We start from the raw sequence: 18,712 nt of genomic DNA on the forward strand, positions 1-18,712 counted from the left end.
GGAGACGAGTTTATCGCCGTTGGACTTTACACGGAACCTCACGGCAGCGACGACGACGACAGCAGGAATGCGCTCGGAGTGTCCATATAATTGCTATCGCAATAACAATTACTTCGTATAACATGCTGCTATTTAATACAAATATTCCTCTCCTTGCTCTCGCTCTCTCTTATACCTCGAAAACCACACTTCATACGCACACACACTGGTTCATGGGCCTATCACGCCAAGAATGCTTCACTTTACGTAGCTGTCAACTGGAGTTGAGTCTGCCTTTTTTAAATCTTTTTTTTTCTTTTTTTAGAGCATGGCTAACGCCAGCTGGGGCACCCTATATGCTTATAGAAGCTATAGATCTCACGGCCCAAACAAAAAATGACGCATCGATTAGCATTCTATTTATATATATTATACATTTAGCTCATAATTCCAATCACTCTTATTAACGTTCCAAACTTTCCGAACAAAATGTCGTTTAATGCATTGAAGCAAAAAAGTATCTGGAACGCCAATGCATTTCTCCGCAAAGTTCGGGAATTAATATCTCGAATGGTGTCATCCTGAGAATTCGTTCCAAGTGGATCCGCCTTGCGAACTCCAAGGCTAGAATTGAAAAATTGCAATATGGGCCGTAAGGTAATTAGCTAAAAACTTAATTAGTGAATTTTTTAATTAGTCAATTATGCATTTCAATTTTTGTGCAAGTAATGTCCGCCTTTTCGAGTAGACCAGACCAGCTCATGAACTAGAATTGTGCTATCTGCCACAGGCTACCTTAAAAAAATTTTGAAAGTGTTCGCTGAAGCACCCGGTACAGGGTGCCCCAGCTAACATTAGTCAAGTTGTGATTAAAAGAAAAAGGAAAAAAAACATTTAGAAAACACGGTGCAATATATGATATTAAGACTTACGGGGTTTGGTTGCCAGACCTCTGACGGCCGAACACCGTTGGTCTTATAATTGCATCTTGCAGCGCTTTTTAAATTTTTGTTTCTTTGAACAGTTTGGCTAACGTAGCTAGGACACACGTTATAGCGCACTAGACCATTCCGCACACTCTACAGTACAAACTTGTAGACTCGCGCGGTATTCAGAAGCTCGAGCAGAAGCGACGAGCAGAAGGACAGGCACGTCGAACAACCTTCACATAACATAGCGAACACGCGCGCGTCTTAACCGCAGAGTCCCCAGCTGACGTCACATACGAGAGGGCGCCACTCAAACTGCTCCAGGCTAATTATGCAACTTTCATCAGTCTATCATTTACGGACGATGAAATAAGTGACGCTGCAACATATGTTTGGATAAACAGCGGTAGTTAGTTGTTAGTCCATAAATATAACATATTGATAACAGGTAAACAGACAAGTCCATAAATAACGCCCCTGTGATAATCTGCTGCACAAAATGTGGAGGAAACGTACATGAAAAAACTCGAATTCACCTAAGAGTTCCACGTGGATTTTGTGACGCAAATACATTGCAGTGCACCTCACCATTCCAGGAATCAGAAAAAAAAAATCTGAGCTGTCATTATACCTGCCCTTACACAGCTAACGCTGCTCCTTTTGCACGAGAGGTTCTCGTTTCAGTTTCTCGTTTCAGCGAATATTTTCAGCCAACCACGTACATATTTATACTGACGGATCGGCAACTCTCCAGTGTTCCTCTGGAGCCGTGGTATTCCCAGCGAAAGCCACCACCATCAGTTTCAAGACGTGTCACCCAACGACATCGACGGCTGCGGAACTTGCAGCTCTTCGCACTGCACTTCGTCGCGTCAGCCAAGAACAACCTCGAAGATAGTCAATATTTAGTGACTCGAAGGCAGCACTGCAGTCTTTGCTATCAGCCCTGCGACGTGGACCACACGAACAACTGGTATTCTAGATTAGAGAACTAATCCATACCTTGACTGAGAAAGGACGCCACGTGACATTTCAGTGGCTTCCAAGTCACTGCGGTGTCATAGGAAACGAACACGCCGATAACGCTGCTCGGTCGGCCCTTCAAGGCGACGAAGAGGAACCAATACCGTTATCAAGGACAGATGTCACTCGAAAACTTCGAATGCTCACCCGCGATATCACGTTCTCCCTGTGGAACGCAGGAAGTTTTGAAAGCAACCGGCTGCACCACCTAGACTCTTCTCTACGCCTTCACATCCCAGCTGGTCTCTGCCGACGCGAAGCTACCCTGCTTTATCGAATATGGCTAGGAGTAGCCTTTACGAAGTCTTTTGCTTTCAGAATCGGATGGGCCGACGACGCCTCGTGTGATGATTGTGGTAGCGAGGAGACTCTTCAACCCCTTCTCTGTGACTGTCCTCGCTACAATTTACAGAGACGATCGCTCGCAAGCGCGATAGCACGCTTGGACCAAAGACCGTTAACAGAAGAAACCATTTTAAAATGCCGACATCACAAGACATCGCAGCGGAGGGAGACGATAGCTCTGTTGCAATTTTTTAAAGACTACAGAATTGGACAAGCGGCTGTAGCCCGAACTGATGTTTACAGTGCTTCAAGTGCTACTGTGCTGTGCAGTGATTGTATGCGGTGACAGTGACTGACTGTGATTGTGCATCTGTGCTCCCTTTCTTTATCTAGCTCTACTTTACTGTCCCTTTACCTCCCCCTCCACTCTCTCCCCAGCGTAAGGCAGCAAACCGGACCTTCCCCTCTGGTTAACCTCCCTGTCTTTCCCCTTTCTTCTCTCTCTCTCCTCTTCCTATTTTGTGGCGATTATTTGCAGTAGGAACTACCGCGGTGTTTTGTCAGTCTTCAGCCTTGGTGCGATTCCTAGTGGAAATGTCAAAAGTCAGCGATTATCGGCTAAAAGAAAAAAAAAGCTACGGATCTCTATCAGGGGCTCTTGACCACAACGGTGCGCTCCTTTCGCATAATTTTCGCACAATTTTCGCATAAGTAAATATCGCAAGCATAAATAAACGTGATTCACAGGCGTGCGCACCCCGAACGGCAATAATTTTCGCGGAGCACAGAATCCGAGAAAGAACAAACAAATATACTAAGGCAGCAGCACAGGAACAAAATAATGTAACGTTGACGCCACACGCGTTTTACGTTCTTTTGTCATTTTTCCTTTCTGCGCTGCTACTTGAGAATGTCGAACCAACTAGACCCTCAACTCGTGCAAAGAAATCACAAAAGGGAAATTATATTACAGCTAATACACCTACCCTCGGAACGAAATGTGCAATGTATACTCCTAGGTTTGTGCGAATATTCGATACTTTAGAATAACTAATCGAATATTCTATTCGATTCAGTCCCCGAATCGAATAGGTACTATTTCAAAAATCCGAATATTTTTCGAATACTTTTCAAATACTTTACGTCGTCCACTGTACACGATCAAGCATTAAATTGAAGCAAAAATGTTATAACTCTCATCCCATCCACAGTGGACATCACAGTAGACCGCACGCTGCGTCGCTCAGACAGGCAGACTTTTCCGGCTAAACACAATCGCTCGCAATAAAATGTTGTTTAAACACCCCATTCGGCTGTGGGTACTATTTTGTACTACCGGTCAGCGCCTCTACAACCGACACCTCTACAACGAAATGACCTGCATATATAACGAAGGAATAATTCTGTCCCGGTTCTATTGTGAACTGTGCGGTGCGCGACCTTGACAACGAAGTGACCTGTATGACGAATTATTTCGGACGTCCCAAGCAGTTCGTTATAAAGCCGTTCGACTACACTTAAAGAATGGATCACCTGTGTCCTCTTACTGGATGAAATATTAATTAATTAATTACATTCTGAGGTTTTACATGTCATAACCCCGATCTGATTATGAGGCCCGCCGTAGTGAGGGACTCCGAATTAATTTTGACCATCTGGGGTTCTCTAACGTGCACCTAAATATAAGTACTCGAGCGTTCTTGCATTTCGCCTCCATCGAAATGAAGCCGCCGAGGCCGAAATGAACCCGCGACCTCGATCTCAGAAGAGCCAATCCATAGCCACTAAGCCACCGCGGCGGGTGGATTAAATATTAATACGTTTCATTGCAACATACCTTATACAATAGTGGCACCATCTGCCGCGACTATTCGAACTTGAGAAAAAGCGCTTTTTCTTTTCGCACTGCCATCGGTGCAGCTACGATTTGGTCGCGAAGATATAAACATGTATTAATTGCCGAACAATTAAGCCTGCATTTCTTAACTTTATATCATAATGCATGACCACGTATGCTCCGAAGAGTCCCGAGTTTGATAACAAACTGTTTAAGTTAGTTGTTCAATGCTCAGTTATAAAGCATGCTTTATAATGTGCAGTGTAATGACAGAAACGTTCCAATGGTGTGAATAGCAGTATGTAAAATTGTTCGAGTTTAATGATTTTCGATTTCATCCGCGTCTGTCACTATTCTATTCGATTCGGTCTCAAAAACTACCATTCGCAAACCCCTAAATACTTTCACTTACGACCACCACGTCGCTCACCTAAATTTCAGGCTGAGCGAAGAAGTCGCGAGGAAATTTAACATTTATTGCGAATTTGGTGCTCGCAAAACCTTTGAGGTCGGCTGTACGTTCGGCGTTCTAGCATGCTTCAGTGGTCAAAGCGATTGTCAAGACGATGGCTAGTCTTGGCGGGCGGCCACTCACTTACACGAGATAAGTTTCCTGAATGCGAGCCCACGAGGCCGATTTCACAAAACAGTTCGTACGAGCGGTTTTCGTAAGAAGAGGCGCCGGCCAATCAGGATAGCAGCATTATATAACGAAGGCGGTCGGCCAGTGTCCTTGCGAACGAAAAGCTTCGTGAATTCGGCCGCTGAAAAAGCAAATAAAGCGGCCGGTATAATGTAACGGTTCTATTCAAGTTCTTTCCTTTGTCGCGCTTCGTCAGAGGTCTGAGCGGCGCTCCGCCTATCACGATCGACCGGTCATGAAAGGGGGATGATAGAAAAGGAATGGAATCGAGCTAATGGATAGTTCTAGTATACTGGCCCAGGGACGATATTCATGAAACGTTCTTAAGTTACAGCAGACGCCGGCGAATCGTGATGTCGGGCTTATTATTTGTAAAGACGGACAGGACAGCCAACGGCAAGCAGCACTGACGAACGAATAGCTTGGCGAATTCCGCCCCTGAAAAGGAGGAGTTTCGCGGCAAGCTCTACGGGGAAATTGTCATAACGGGCACTCGACTGTCGCAGGAAGCTTTTGCGATCGCAAGAGCCTTCCACGCAGGCAGGCGCGTTCTGATAATTACAATGAGAAAAATCAACGGCCGAATTCGCAAACCGTTTCGTTCTGTATACACTGGGTGTGTTCCAATTCGTTCCATCAAGCACAGCTGCACAGTGAAACGCGAACACTTGACGTTATTCGCTTCCTGGCATTCAATATTTGACGTCAAAGTAAGCAAGTCGCCTTCCGAAACCTGCGCTTCCCCAAGACCGATGCCGTGCTTGCCTAAACAGCATTAACGCTAAAGCCACATCAGCGATCCTTCAAATCACTAGTCTGGCTTAGCAGCGCTCACTTGACTTAACTCCTATCCCGCAGCTCCCCGTATAGATAAATGGAATGAACGATTTCAAGGCCGAAAGTGTCTAAAAACTGACTTTTTCGATGCATTCCTGCCTCATATAGAAAAGTGAAAAGCCGTTATATTACAGAACATTAAAGTAATTGAGCCGCGAGAAAGCGAAGTCAACCTCATCCTCACATCAGCGCCGAGAGGACTGCTTCAAAACCAAATGAATAGCTTTATTATGTAAATTTATTATTATTATTATTATTATTATTATTATTATTATTATTATTATTATTATTATTATTATTATCATCATCATCATCATCATGCATCATCGTCGCATTCGTAGTCGTCGTCGTTGTTGTCGTTGTTCTTAGCAGGCGAATCGGGAAAATGCAGCCAGCGACGATGACAATTAAGATTGAAGATTCTCCGGAAATTCGGCTTTCATCGAAGCTGGCGGCAACAGCTACATATCGGTGCACCTTGGCGGTACCGTCAGGAGGTACTTTTGAGAATCTATAGCGCCGTCTTGAGAGTGTCTTGAAATGACACCCAACATGTTCTGATCCCATCCTACTGATACGGCCTCGTAACGAACTCAGTATACCCAGGAGAAAGCGGCAGTAAATTTAATCAAATTCGCAGACTGCAAGAAATACACGCTCATCCCATCGTGCAAATTGCAGTAGACTTCATTTACTAGCAGCATGGTCACTACAATTCTGGTTAATTCTGGTTGCTCAGGATGTGAACCATGTTGCTCAAGAGCTCCCTCATTGCTGCTTGGCTCATTACCCTTCTCCGTGAGCCGGGAAAAGTTATTTCACTTACGTGTCTCAGTACTGACGGCAATCCATGGCTACATGTACGTGTTATGCAAAATTCTTATACCACTTGAGAAATTAAAATTTTTAACCACTGCCCCTTGTGTCAACTTAAAAAGCACACATACAGAAGGCGGCGTAACAAATACCTATATCTTACGTTTATTTTCAAATCTTTCAAAGAAAACGACTTGCTTCAGCATGTTCCAGTTTGAATTTACCAACATCGGGCCACAGATATCTTTAAATAAAGGCTATGAATTCTTACCGTTTTATGTGGAATTGGAGTAATTCCCTCCAGGTGCACGTTTATAAGACAATTGAGAAACGCATGTCCTCAAGTAAATACCGCGAGCTCCATAACAGGGATGTCCTCGCGTGGGTGCCTAAGTCGTGGTGATGTAAGACGAACGGACTCAGCATGCACGCATAATGCTATATAAGGAATAAGAATGCATTGTGAGGACGTTGGTAGTGTATACCTGTAGCGCTTTCTGGGAAACATTGTGGGCGGCGAACTCCTTCATTGTGCGAAGCCCTCGGTCGAGTGCCCCGCTCCACGAATATGAGCACGTAACCAACCTCGCGACACAAAAGACGGGGTTATCCCGCCTGCATCGCATCAGTGCCGCCCGCTGAGATGACGAATCCAGAACCACTTCTTCAAACCGCGTCATTAAGACATGCAACGGTCTTTTTTTGCACCCCGACAACGCGGACGGCAAGGAGCGGGAATAGAGTTTCCCTTCACGCTTTGTGAAATCCTGTAAGCACTACCGCGGCGGTGGCACAGTGGGCGTCTGACCCCAATTCTGGGCTCGCGGCGCTGGTGCTTGCAAGCACCACCGAAATTGCGACCGGCCGAGAATTTCGGCCGACGCTGCGATCGCGCACGTGCGCGCGTCATGTCGCTCTACTTACTCCATCCGCCTTGGCTGGGCTGCGGCGAGGTCGGACTGCTGCCTCCCGATCGAGGATGCAGCACGCCGGGGTGGTATTCCCGGAAGCCTGCGCAAAGAGCAGTAAGGCGTCCAGGCGCGCGCTTCTCCCGGATGCCCAGAGGATGGCTTCTCCACCGCGCGCGCTATCCCATCAAGCGTTGTGCGAGGATACTTGCCTGTGTCCCTCCTCTCCGCCGACGGGGGAAATGGAATCGCCTTCACCTGCAACGGGGATGATGCGCGTCTGTCAGTGCCTTTCTTCTCGCGCGAGCAACGCGCAGCGGCGTACGCAGGAAACGCCGGGCATAGCAGTCAGCGGGCCAGACGCGAGTGAGCTCATGGCGCGCTTTCTCCAAATTACTGGGTGACGTCGCTAGCGACTAAATGGCGTCCGGTGTACCCCAAGCCGACGCGGACGGCATCACTGTTTCATCCTGGAGACCTTTACATAGGTTGTGCCGCTGCAGACGGCAATGACTCAGTTTCTTCTTTTTTTTTTATACCGAATTTCTTTCTGTATTTGTTCGCCTGCAGGATACCTAAACAAAATATAGTTGTAATATCATTCGATTTTACGTGTTCTGTTAACGGCGCCATGTCACACAGCTGCGGGCCAAGAAATGCGACCTAAAATGTCAGTACAAAGGCACTGACAAACATGCAAGGACATGATCGTACATGGACATGCATTAATGAAGTATGTGGGCACCTGAAAGAGGAGGGGGGGGGGGGGGTAATATATATCTGCCCGTTGATCCCCGCATAAAGAGGATGGCTCTCACTGCCATGCGTGGCTGGTACACGCAAATATGATCCAATGTTGGTCGGGTGAATAAAGGTTTTCAATCAACCCAATGCGTCTTAGAGCCCTTCGTCACATGCATTTGTCGAGCTACATACGAAAAATGATTACGTCAAGTTTACAAGTGATTGTGGGAGTGTCAGAACAAACTCATCGTCGGAACTACAGGTGTGAGCTTATTCCGCAGATGAGTCGAATTGGAAGTAATTGGTGCCACGCAAAACTGCTCCCACCGCTGCTAATGTTCCGCAGATGCCCTGTATACAGCTGCGACCACGGGGCGCACGTGTGCGACTACAGGGGTCGCGCAGACAAATAGCGGGACATTTGAGCTATCGTTTGCCCAACTTTTTCTTGCGACGAAAACAACCGAAGAAACGCGACTGTCACATCGGGTTCGCAACCAGCCTTGACGGCGTACACACATGAGTGTGTACGCGCAGCACGCAGCGTCGACGCGCGGCGCTTCACTGCCTGCGCCTTTGACCTAAGGAAGAGCGCGCTTCCAGGGCTATCGCCCATCGTGAGCGTTGTTTGCGCTCCGCCAACAGAAGGGTGAACGACTTGGCTATACGGCCGAGCACGGCTGCGCTTCATTGCGAAGCTAGAGCGCAGTCTCATTCTTGCGAGATACTATAGTTGGATGTCGGCGCGCTTCTCGTACACACCAGGACGTTGAAAGTGAGTCCAACAATCCCCCAATATATGACCTCTCTCACACCTTCATATGGGACGTCGAGACCGTTTCTATGGCGCTACGAAAGTATACTCGCGCGCGATCCATGCATGCGGAATGCGGGCCACCACATTTGGGGGGTTTGGAGGCTCTTGAGGCGAGCATGCTTCTATTTACGCACCTTCCATCGGTCGTTGTTCTTGGAGCCTCCGGTGTTGCTCTTCTCCGGCATCGTGCGGTTCTCGTGCGGACTGCAAATCACAAGACAGGAGGCGCTCAGATGAGTCGCAGTAGTGGCGATGTGCCGCGTCTACAGCGTGCACTGTGCGAGAGAGACTGCGTGGTCCCCAGGCCACTCTCCTCGCCACAGCGTGGCCTCGTCACCGTTTATCTGCCGTTCTTTTTTTTTTTTTTCCCCTTTGTTTTCACGTTTCAGATATACCCCCAAAATAGCTCAGCACTGTGCTCTTCTCGTCCCCTGTATCTTTCCTGACGCAGGCATGCATGCATTCTTCAGCGCGCTCTGTTATGCCAACAACCGTCCCACGGATCTTACGCGTGTCTTTATCGGCTTGTAGTGCGCATTCCACCTCCCTGTGTCACCTGTTATCGTCAGCATGTTTCGATAGGCGCATCCCCTTCCCCTCCTCACAGTTGAAGCGTAAATATAAACACAGAGCCCGCTGTAAAGAGAATATCACCACGTGAAACTCGTTTCACTTTGGCGTAAAGCATTATATTCGCCTCGTGGGAAAGTGCGCATGTTAGCGGCGTATTGTCACCTGTTGAAACTAGGCACGTGGATTAGAAACACTAAAATAAGCTCCCTCACCCACCCCCTCCCTCTTTCTTCTTTTTTTCTTTTTTCTTGTTTTTCCCGAAATACGGGGCAGGCTTCGTTTACGTTTTAAATATACGCGAACTAATCGCAATGTTTACATGACAACGACGTAATGCGAGACTATGCGCGTATAAAAATTCAGCGATGCATATGTGCAAGCTGAACAGAGCAAAGCACTTCGAAGTGCGAAACAACTTATAGGTTCTTCTTTATATAGTTAGAAAGCTGGCGCAGACAGAGGAAGACAAACTAACAGGAAGGGCGCGCTTTCTGCTGCTTTACTTCGTCCCTTGTCCTTTGTTTGCTCCGATTCGCTCGTCATAAATCATGCACTAGCCTAGCAAGGATTCCCTTTAACATTTATAGGTGCTTGACCGAACGATTCCTTGCGCCTTTCATACAAAGGAGAAAGGGCATGTCATGCACTTTCGGCGTAAAATGTTACCGGAGGGATGATCACGCGGTCAACTAATTATTCTTGGAAACTTTCTTTGTTCGTATTGTTCTTCCCACTCCAATCTATCTATCTATCTATCTATCTATATATATATATATATATATATATATATATATATATATATACTATTCCTTTAGAGTACACATGCCAACTTTAATAACCCACGTACATGACCTTGAAGTGCCACGGCGCCTGTACATCACGTTACTCCGGATGTTCTAAACATGCTCGTGATTGATTGATTTATTAATTGATTGATTGAGTTTAATATTCTAAAATAAAACTAAAGAGACCACAGTGGAGGCCTCCGGATTAATTTTGACCGCCTGAAGTTCTTTAACGTGCATCTAAATCAAAGTACCTTTGTAAGCGTTCTTGTATTGCGCCTCCGTCAAAATGCGGCCGCCGCGGTCGAGAATGAACCCGCGACTTCGTACACAGCAGCAGAACGCCATAGCCACTGCGCCACTGCGACGGGTTAAGCAGGTATGCGCAGAGGTTTCCACAAGACGAAACATATGGCGAATTGCAAAGTTTCGAAAACTTTACTCGAAGTACACTGTGCTGCCTATCGTCAACTTCTTATTGCTATAGCAGCTGTGGAACATAGAAGCGTAACATTCATGATCTCGTCTTTTACTTTATTATGCATGCAAAAAAAAGAAAAAAAAAAGTCTGGAGCTTTACGTGCTAAAACGTACAGGTAGTGGAGGACTCCGGATTAATTTATATCACCCGGGGAGTTCTTTAATGTGCACTTAAATCTCAGTATGCGAGCGTTTCTTTCTTTTTTTTTTTTTTTTTTGCATTTTGCCCTCATCGAGAGAGAGAGAGAGAGAGGAAAAAGGTAAAGGAAAGACAGGGAGGTTAACCAGAGATTATCTCCGGTTGGCTACCCTGTACCGGGGGAGGGGTAAAGGGATTCGAAATGCGGCCGCCGCGGCCGGGATCGTATCCGTATTTCATTATGCAGAAGACACTTTCAGAGTATAGTCATCTCTATAATTTTACATCTAGGGCTCGCCTAAGTTGACTTTAGCCCCGGCTAGTGGTCTTTGCTTTAACTTTGCGTTATGAAAAAGAAAGGTAGGGGGGGGGGGGGTGCAACTATAACTGACCCGACCATCCTCACGCTCACAGAATAAGGAAGGTATGGCGAATATATATATATATATATATATATATATATATATATATATATATATATATATATATATATATATAATTATGTCATGAAGCCGATCAAAGAAGAAAGTGCACTCGACGCAGGTTGGAAAATAGCTATCACACATGCGCACAATTTCATATAAAACGAACTCAAGGCGCGTTACAGCAGATGCAAACAAACGCTTGACGCGAAGCACAAAGCGACAGAATGCATGTTTACGCGTGCATTCCTTTCCGTTAAGGTACAGTTTCGTCATCTCCAAAGCTTCGCTCACACAGATAACGGAATGCTACAGTTATCTAGGCGCTCTGCATGTATCGCATGCCAAGCAACATGCAACGGGCAGGTGATGATATCAAATGCGCACGCGGCGCGCCCAAATGTCACACGACGCAACGTTGCGACCTATATTAGAAACATATTAGCGCTAAATAAAAACCTTGGATGAGCAGACGCGCGGACGTCCGCCATAGCCGTGGAGCTTCACGGTCGTTGGTCGATATGGCGCAAGAGTGAATACAAACTGATGAGACAGAAACGTGGCGCGGTCGTTTCCGAAATCCTGTCAAGGTTCCCGGAGCTATTCCAATCTCGCGCTTATGGGTCGCGGTGAATGAGGGAAAGGTGGCTTGAGAAGTGGCCAAATGTGCGTTATTAGTCTTTCCAAATGCATTTGCAAGCACCGTACGCGGCTACCCGTTAGTTTACGCACCTCCGTGAAGGGCACTTAGACGCACGTATCGTAAAACTTAATCGCTCAGTCCTCGGAAGCAGCTTGTGGCAATCCCGCGGTCGATATTCGGGTCTGCGAGGCATTTGGCCAGTGTAAAATACCCTCTGTCCGACATGCGCGACATGATGTTCAGAGACGCACAAGAGTTGCCAAGTTAAACTAACTATGCTTTAATACCGTCATCATCGTTGTTTTCATTATCATCCGTCTATCTTAAGTCCACTGCAGGAGTGTGGCCTCTCTCTGTGACTCTTCCAGAGATTTCTTATTTATTGAAATCTTATTACTGCATCAACCAAACCTGTCCTTACGCGAGCAAATTTTCTGTTGTCACCACTTCATTCGGATGTCATCACATCGCGTTTCCCTTCCCTTAGGGCGTCCATTCTATTACTCTGCGCTGGTTACCTTTTCTACACGGGATCAACCAACTCATAAAATCTACCTGCGTTTGGTCTCCGCTATCATTTTCAGTTCCAACGGTCACTGCGTGGTCCAAAACTTCCTTTCAAGTTTCTTTGTCATCTTCCGAGTTTCGGCCCCAGGGGTAAATCAAAGCTGTCAGAATAGCATAACGTTCATGGAGCAGGTTTATTTAATGCCAATCAATGCAGAAGAACCTAGAGCGAAGGACGTTGTAATGCTTGCGATCCGTGCGCAGCGTATAACGCCGTCATAATGTGTAGTTCAACCACAAATGATAATATGACACGTACAACCAGTGGGAGAATGGCAACAACGAGAAATCAATAAAGTAATTGTGGAGTGGTATTAATTGTACCGCGACTTGTTCGTGTGCACCTCACAGCCCTCTCTCATTTTAAACATGTTAAACGTTTTAAGCATTTTAAACCCATTCTCAAGGTTTCTCAAGAATCTTAACTTGAGCTTTGTTGCTAGTTGGGGTACGTGGTGTCGCTTCAGGAAGTGCTAGCGCTGAACAGCACTGGTCCCATGCATATAGATTCTTGATCGTATACTTTATTCGTATTGTGCGCTGATTACAGTGCATCGTTTCAAAATGGCCCAATTTGGCACCTGTCGAGGTTCCTGACTTGGGACTCCACCGAAGAGAGGCCACTCTGCTTTATCGCTTATGGCTAGGGGTGGCATTCACGAAATCTTATTCAATTCTTATTGGAATGGCCGACAACGCTCTTTGCAATGCCTATCTTTGCGAGCAGACGCACATTATATGCGTCTGTCCTGAATACACTGTTCAGAGACAGTCCCTGGCGTCCGCTCTAGCGCACCTTGACAATAGACCAATGTCAGTTGAAACGATTCTCACATGTCGTCGACAGAAGACATCGGAGCTGAAGGCGACGAAGGGACTATACTTAGCTTTTTCAAAGAAACGGGCTTGGACAATCGGCTGTGACAGTGATGTCACGTACCACGCAAGAGTGACGGACTGTGACAGACAGTGTGTGTGCTGTGCTATGTGCTCTCTCTCTCTCTCTCTCTCCTCCCCATCTTTCATTCTTCCCCAGCCCGCTCCCATGTGTAGAGTAGCAAACCGGTTGTGCTAAACTGGTTAACCTCCCTGCCTTTCCTTCCTTCCTAGCTTGGGAGCCACATTACATGTCCAAGAATGAGTAGCACGCGCATTCCTGATTTTTTCCCCCTCCGCTTGCCAGCAACAAAAAGAACAGAAAAGAAGAAGACCGAGAGAGAGATAACTTTTCGTTTTTTCTGCGTTGGCGTTTGATTGCTTTCCGTAGCCAAACGAGGTGCTTCGCTGCGCGCAGCGTAATGAGGATGTAGACGTTCTGTTGGAAAACGAAGGTATAGTGTGGCGAAGGCATACGCGAAGAAGGCGAGATCAGCGCGAATGTATCAAACGCGCGCCAAGTAGAGGTTTCGGTATGCGGTAAAACTAAAACAAATCTCTCAGCTGTAGCGCACGCTCAGATCAGCGGGTAGGTGGCCGGCCACAAAGGCGTGACCTTCGTTTTCGCTCTGCAGCTATGTGTTTGCCATTGTAATCTGCGCGCGGCGCACACTTGTTTCTCACGGGCATATATCTGCGAACCTTGGAACCCAGGGAGGCTGATAAACACTGCCGGGGCAACGAAGAGGAAGCGCGCTCCCCAGTGTGTGCAGACAGCGCGTCGCGGCTCGGTCGGCACGCGGTTTGGCTTCATTGCGAGGCGGCCCTAACGCAGCAAGCAGCAGTGTGAGGAACGACCGGAACAGTTGCGTCGGATATATACGCCGCCGGCCTGTGTACAAAACGGCGCGTTATCACGAACACTAACGATTATCTTAGTGGATTTAACGTGACCACGAGACTTTCTTTACTACTTCTCAAACAAAGGCACTCGAGTCTTTTTTAGGAGTAATTGAATCTAATATATGCATAATATACAGCTTAAAAGCCGAAGATCACACGTGACGGATCTGCCCCCGGTGTAGCTCAGTGTTCCGGATACCCCCGTGGAAGGAATGGACCGGCATGGGCGGCATTTGGGAAAAGAGAATATTTGAGGGAGCTTTTTCTTGATATGCCGGTGTACTTCAAAACAGAAAATTCCCCGCTATGCAAACCCAACTTGTGAATCACATTTTGTTGTAAATCGCATTTCGGTCTGGGGAACCTGTAACAAAACGGATGCCGACAAGCTGATATCCCTGCAAAAGCGTGCTCTACATCTAATAAGTTACACAACCCAAAACGATGTGTCACTCTTTCGTGCGCATAATGTGATGCCGTTCTCATACTGTTACAAACATCCACTAGCAGCGCTAGTATTTAGGAAGATAAAGCAAGATTTTCTTGCTGTTTTCACTGTTTTCTCATATTTTCCTGAACAGAAATATTTCACATAATCTGCGTGTTGTAGCACTTGTCGGGCCAATATGTCGCACAAACTATGGAATGCAGTCAATAAATCACCAAATTATTGCACAATGTAATAAATATCCTGATATCATAGAATATGCGAAAGAAACCACTAACATTGCAATTTAGGCAGAAATTTACCCACGTGTTAAAAAATCAACTGTCTGCATGTAATCAGAAACTAAACTCCTACCATGTGTATCGAATTAAGCACAAATCCGTATTGCCACATTTGTGAATGCTTCGTAGTATTTTGCTAATTGCTTTCATTATATAATGTGTCAAATGTTTTATACACATTGATGTATAACTAACACACGCATTGCATGTAACTAAGAAAAGAGAAATGCTTTGTCTGCTTCTTCTCTATACATACTATATTGTTTGTCACTCGTTCTGCTTTGCTGTAGCTGTCTGAAGTGCCGCACGAAGAGTAGGCCTAGTCAGGAGACATATTGTCTCCTTTTGCCTCTCTTCGTGGGTATTTCATGAAATGTCCGAATAAAAACGAAATGAAATGATTGTTCTCTGGGCGAATCTGCGAGTTATTTCCGCATATATATCTTAACGAGTTGAAATTTTATCTTGACCGCTGATAGCGGACTAAGACAGAATGGAAAATTAATTTCTGGGGTTTTTCACACGCTAAAACCACGATATTAAACAGAATGTTCAAACAAGCAACTCGCAGATATTTAGTTAAAGGGCACTTGATGGTGTACAGTATATACAGGGTGTCCCAACTATCATGCGCCAAGATTTTAAAATATGCAAATGCCACGTAGCTGGACAGAACCAAGGTAATGTTGTTTGCTGTCGCTTGGAGATACTCAGATTATTTTTTACATTCCGCCTAATTACATAATTAGCCTTAATTAATTAATCAAATTCTCAAATATTACAATTACATGAAAAGTGTCAATGAGAAAATTGTAGAGGAAGATTAAAAACTCCCGATACAGCTTTCTTTTGCTCAATACGTGTTACATAAAAGTGTTTTTCCAAGCGTAAAAGAAACCCGCGAATACACGCAAAGTGCCTCGAGCGGCAACTCGCGCGGCTATCTGTCGCAGGCGATTTTTAAATATTCCATAAAAACTAAAGATGATCACTTCGTGTACATATTACATCAGCGGCTACGTGCGTATGCAGGGTGTCTCTGAAGATGTCTTCAAAATTCCTTGAAAATAAAAATATTTGCGATAATCAAGCAATTTCCTGAGGATAGCTTTTACCAGAGAGGAATATGTTTTAAGATGGCTCGAGGTAGTAATATATAGACAAGTAATTATGACAATTAGACTAACTTTTTAGTCTAAAAGGTCAAACGATAGATCACAACGTAAGACTTGAATTAAGCAGCCCGTCATCCCAGGAGCTCATTTTCAAAGATGCAAAAAGCTCACGCTGCTAATTGTTGCAGAGTAATGAATCCACCCAATTTCATCCAAGAACCCGCGACTGAAGTGCCGAAGAACCCAGCTCGCAACGCAGGTTGCGCCGAAGAACGCTACCCGCGTCTATAGCCAACACCAGGTGGTATTGGTCTATAGCTCGTGTCGTCGTTTTCGCAGACACGACTGGCCTCTTCGTCTTGAACAGTAAATGGTTCGCAGGGGCGGATCCAGATTTTTTCTGAGGGGGGGGGGGTCAACTTCTGCCAATGACTGATGATAATGATGATGATGATAGTAGCCTTTCTTATTTACCGAAATTTACCGTTTTTCCTGACGATAAACCTGGGTTTTATACGGCCAAAGCAACACCTGTAGCCCTCCGTGGTGGCTCGGTCAGCTCAGGCGTTGAGCACGAGATCGCGGGTTAAAATCACGGCCGCGGCGGCCGCATTTCGATGGAGGCGAAATGCAAAAACGCCCGTGTTCTTGCGTTGTAGTGCAGGTTAAAGAACCCCAGGTGGTCAAAATTAATCCGGAGCCTTCCACTACGGCGTGCCTCATAATAGAACTGGTTTTGGCACGTAAAATCCCCGAAAGAGGAAGAAGACCTGTAGCGAAGCCAGGTATCGGTTTCTCCGAGCTTATAGGAAAAGGACGTTACCCAATACAGCCATGTGCTTGGCGGCTGCGCCTGATAATACAGGGTGTTCAAAACTGAGCTTTATGGTTTTATTAAAGTTAGGCACTGGGAAGCACGCGAAGACTACCTGTGCAAATAAGTTATGTGGCTAGGGGGCACAAAGTGAGATGATAATTATCGCTGTGAACAGCCCAATTAACTAAAGTTGAACAATTATTTTTTGTTGACTGCAGTAAGTGGGTATGTTCTATTGAAAACTTAGAGACAATCGAGTTTCTACACAGTATCAGTCGGAAGAATTATTCTAGCGTGTCCGTGATCCGAGATATCAGACTCCAAATTTCAATTGTCGTACTGCGCAGAATAATCGAGAATAAAGGCGCGACAATTCTCATTAATTCCCGTGAATGATCATGAAGCTCAGTGACCACTTCTGTGGAGGGATGGCGGTGCCATCTTCTCTCTTGAGTCGTGGTGGTGTGTTGACTAGAGGAACGTTCTTGAATACGGGTGTAACGCTCCCCTCCAACGCAGCAACCACTACGCTGGTTGTCTACGATATGCGAATCACCGCGTATGAAGACTCACGACGCCACCTACAAGAATAACGATGTGGCGTAGTAGGCGAGAGCGCGAGCCAGCGTCTTCATGTTTTGTTTCCCACGCGACGTCATCCTTTTACAAAAGGCGCGCATCTGCTCCCGTTTCTCTAACCACGCGACGCCATCCTAGGCCCGCGCGCTGGCGTTGGCCGCTGACGTCACGCTCCCCCACTTCCCAGCCGCGGCTTGAGGCTTCGCCCCGCTCCGCGAGGACGCCCACTCAGATAAACGGATCCGGCGGGCTTGAGCCTCCTATGCTTAATGTACGACAATAAAACTGCGAAGTTACAATGAAAAACTTTTAGCGTACGAACGGTACTGCGCTCAACGTGTAACTGTGATCACAATGAGTGCTACAGTTAAAAAAAGTTGCCTATGCGTAGTTCTTAGTTTAGCTGTTAATTGTTATTATTTATATATGAACACTTCAGCGAGAGATCTCTTTCATTAAACAGGTTGGTCGCGGAACCGATGACCGCCAATGAGGCAACCGATGACACCCCAAGGGGGAACTAAGTTGATCAGGCGCGAAGGCGCTCGCGCGGACATCGGCGTGCTTGGCAAAAGGGACGTCCCCTCGTTCATTCGACGCCACCGACGGGACGAGTAAGGCACGGCAGGCGCCAGGAGGTCCAAGGTGTTCATGAGAAAAAATAACTACGGCAACTTCGCGACACCACACTCCTACGGAATACAACTAAGCTTGTGAGTGAGCTAGCTTTACTTCTACATGGCTGATACCACTTGTACTCACGAAAAATACTTTTGAAGAATGCTGGTGGCCATATTTTTTTTTTTTTTTTTTTGCGACAGGGCCATCCCCCTGTCAGCGAGGGGGCGATGCAGAAATCTGAGGGGGGGTCAGGACATCCGGACATCCCCCCTGGATCCGCGCCTGATGGTTCGTATCAGTATATTACTGTGACAAGGTTAAGCATCGAAACGCAGGTGCGGCAATGCAAGATACTCGGCATTTTGTGTATGCTGTGCGGGGAGAGTCTAACGCTGCGTTTACTTGCAACCATGCGACTGCAAAAAGAAAGTTGCCCAATGACGCGATGAGACATAACGCAATGTACGTATACGTGTAGCGAGCGCATACGGGGAACGCAAGACGAACTTATCTGTCGCTTAGCGTGCCCGTTTGAGCTACATATAACTTAAGTTTGTAATCGTTTAGGAACGGAAGGAACTTAGGTATACTAATAACCAAGAGCATGTGGCAGTCCATCAATGACTTGCGCGTTTAATGTGTATC

The 18,712-nt window shown here is 46.2% G+C and overlaps 1 protein-coding gene across 1 annotated transcript in view; it reads right to left on the reverse strand.

The window, feature by feature from the left end:
• LOC119432372 (uncharacterized) overlaps positions 1–18,712 on the reverse strand; it is a 44,268-nt gene that overhangs the window by 21,373 nt on the left and 4,183 nt on the right. The window contains exons 2-4 of the mRNA XM_037699543.2: positions 8,953–9,022; positions 7,470–7,515; positions 7,274–7,360 (exon numbers count right to left, since the gene is read on the reverse strand). Coding sequence (XP_037555471.2) covers positions 7,274–7,360; positions 7,470–7,515; positions 8,953–9,022 — 203 coding nt within the window. The remainder of the gene's footprint in view (positions 1–7,273; positions 7,361–7,469; positions 7,516–8,952; positions 9,023–18,712) is intronic.

Source organism: Dermacentor silvarum, chromosome 1 (genome assembly GCF_013339745.2).
Source record: "Dermacentor silvarum isolate Dsil-2018 chromosome 1, BIME_Dsil_1.4, whole genome shotgun sequence".
NCBI lineage: Eukaryota > Metazoa > Arthropoda > Arachnida > Ixodida > Ixodidae > Dermacentor > Dermacentor silvarum.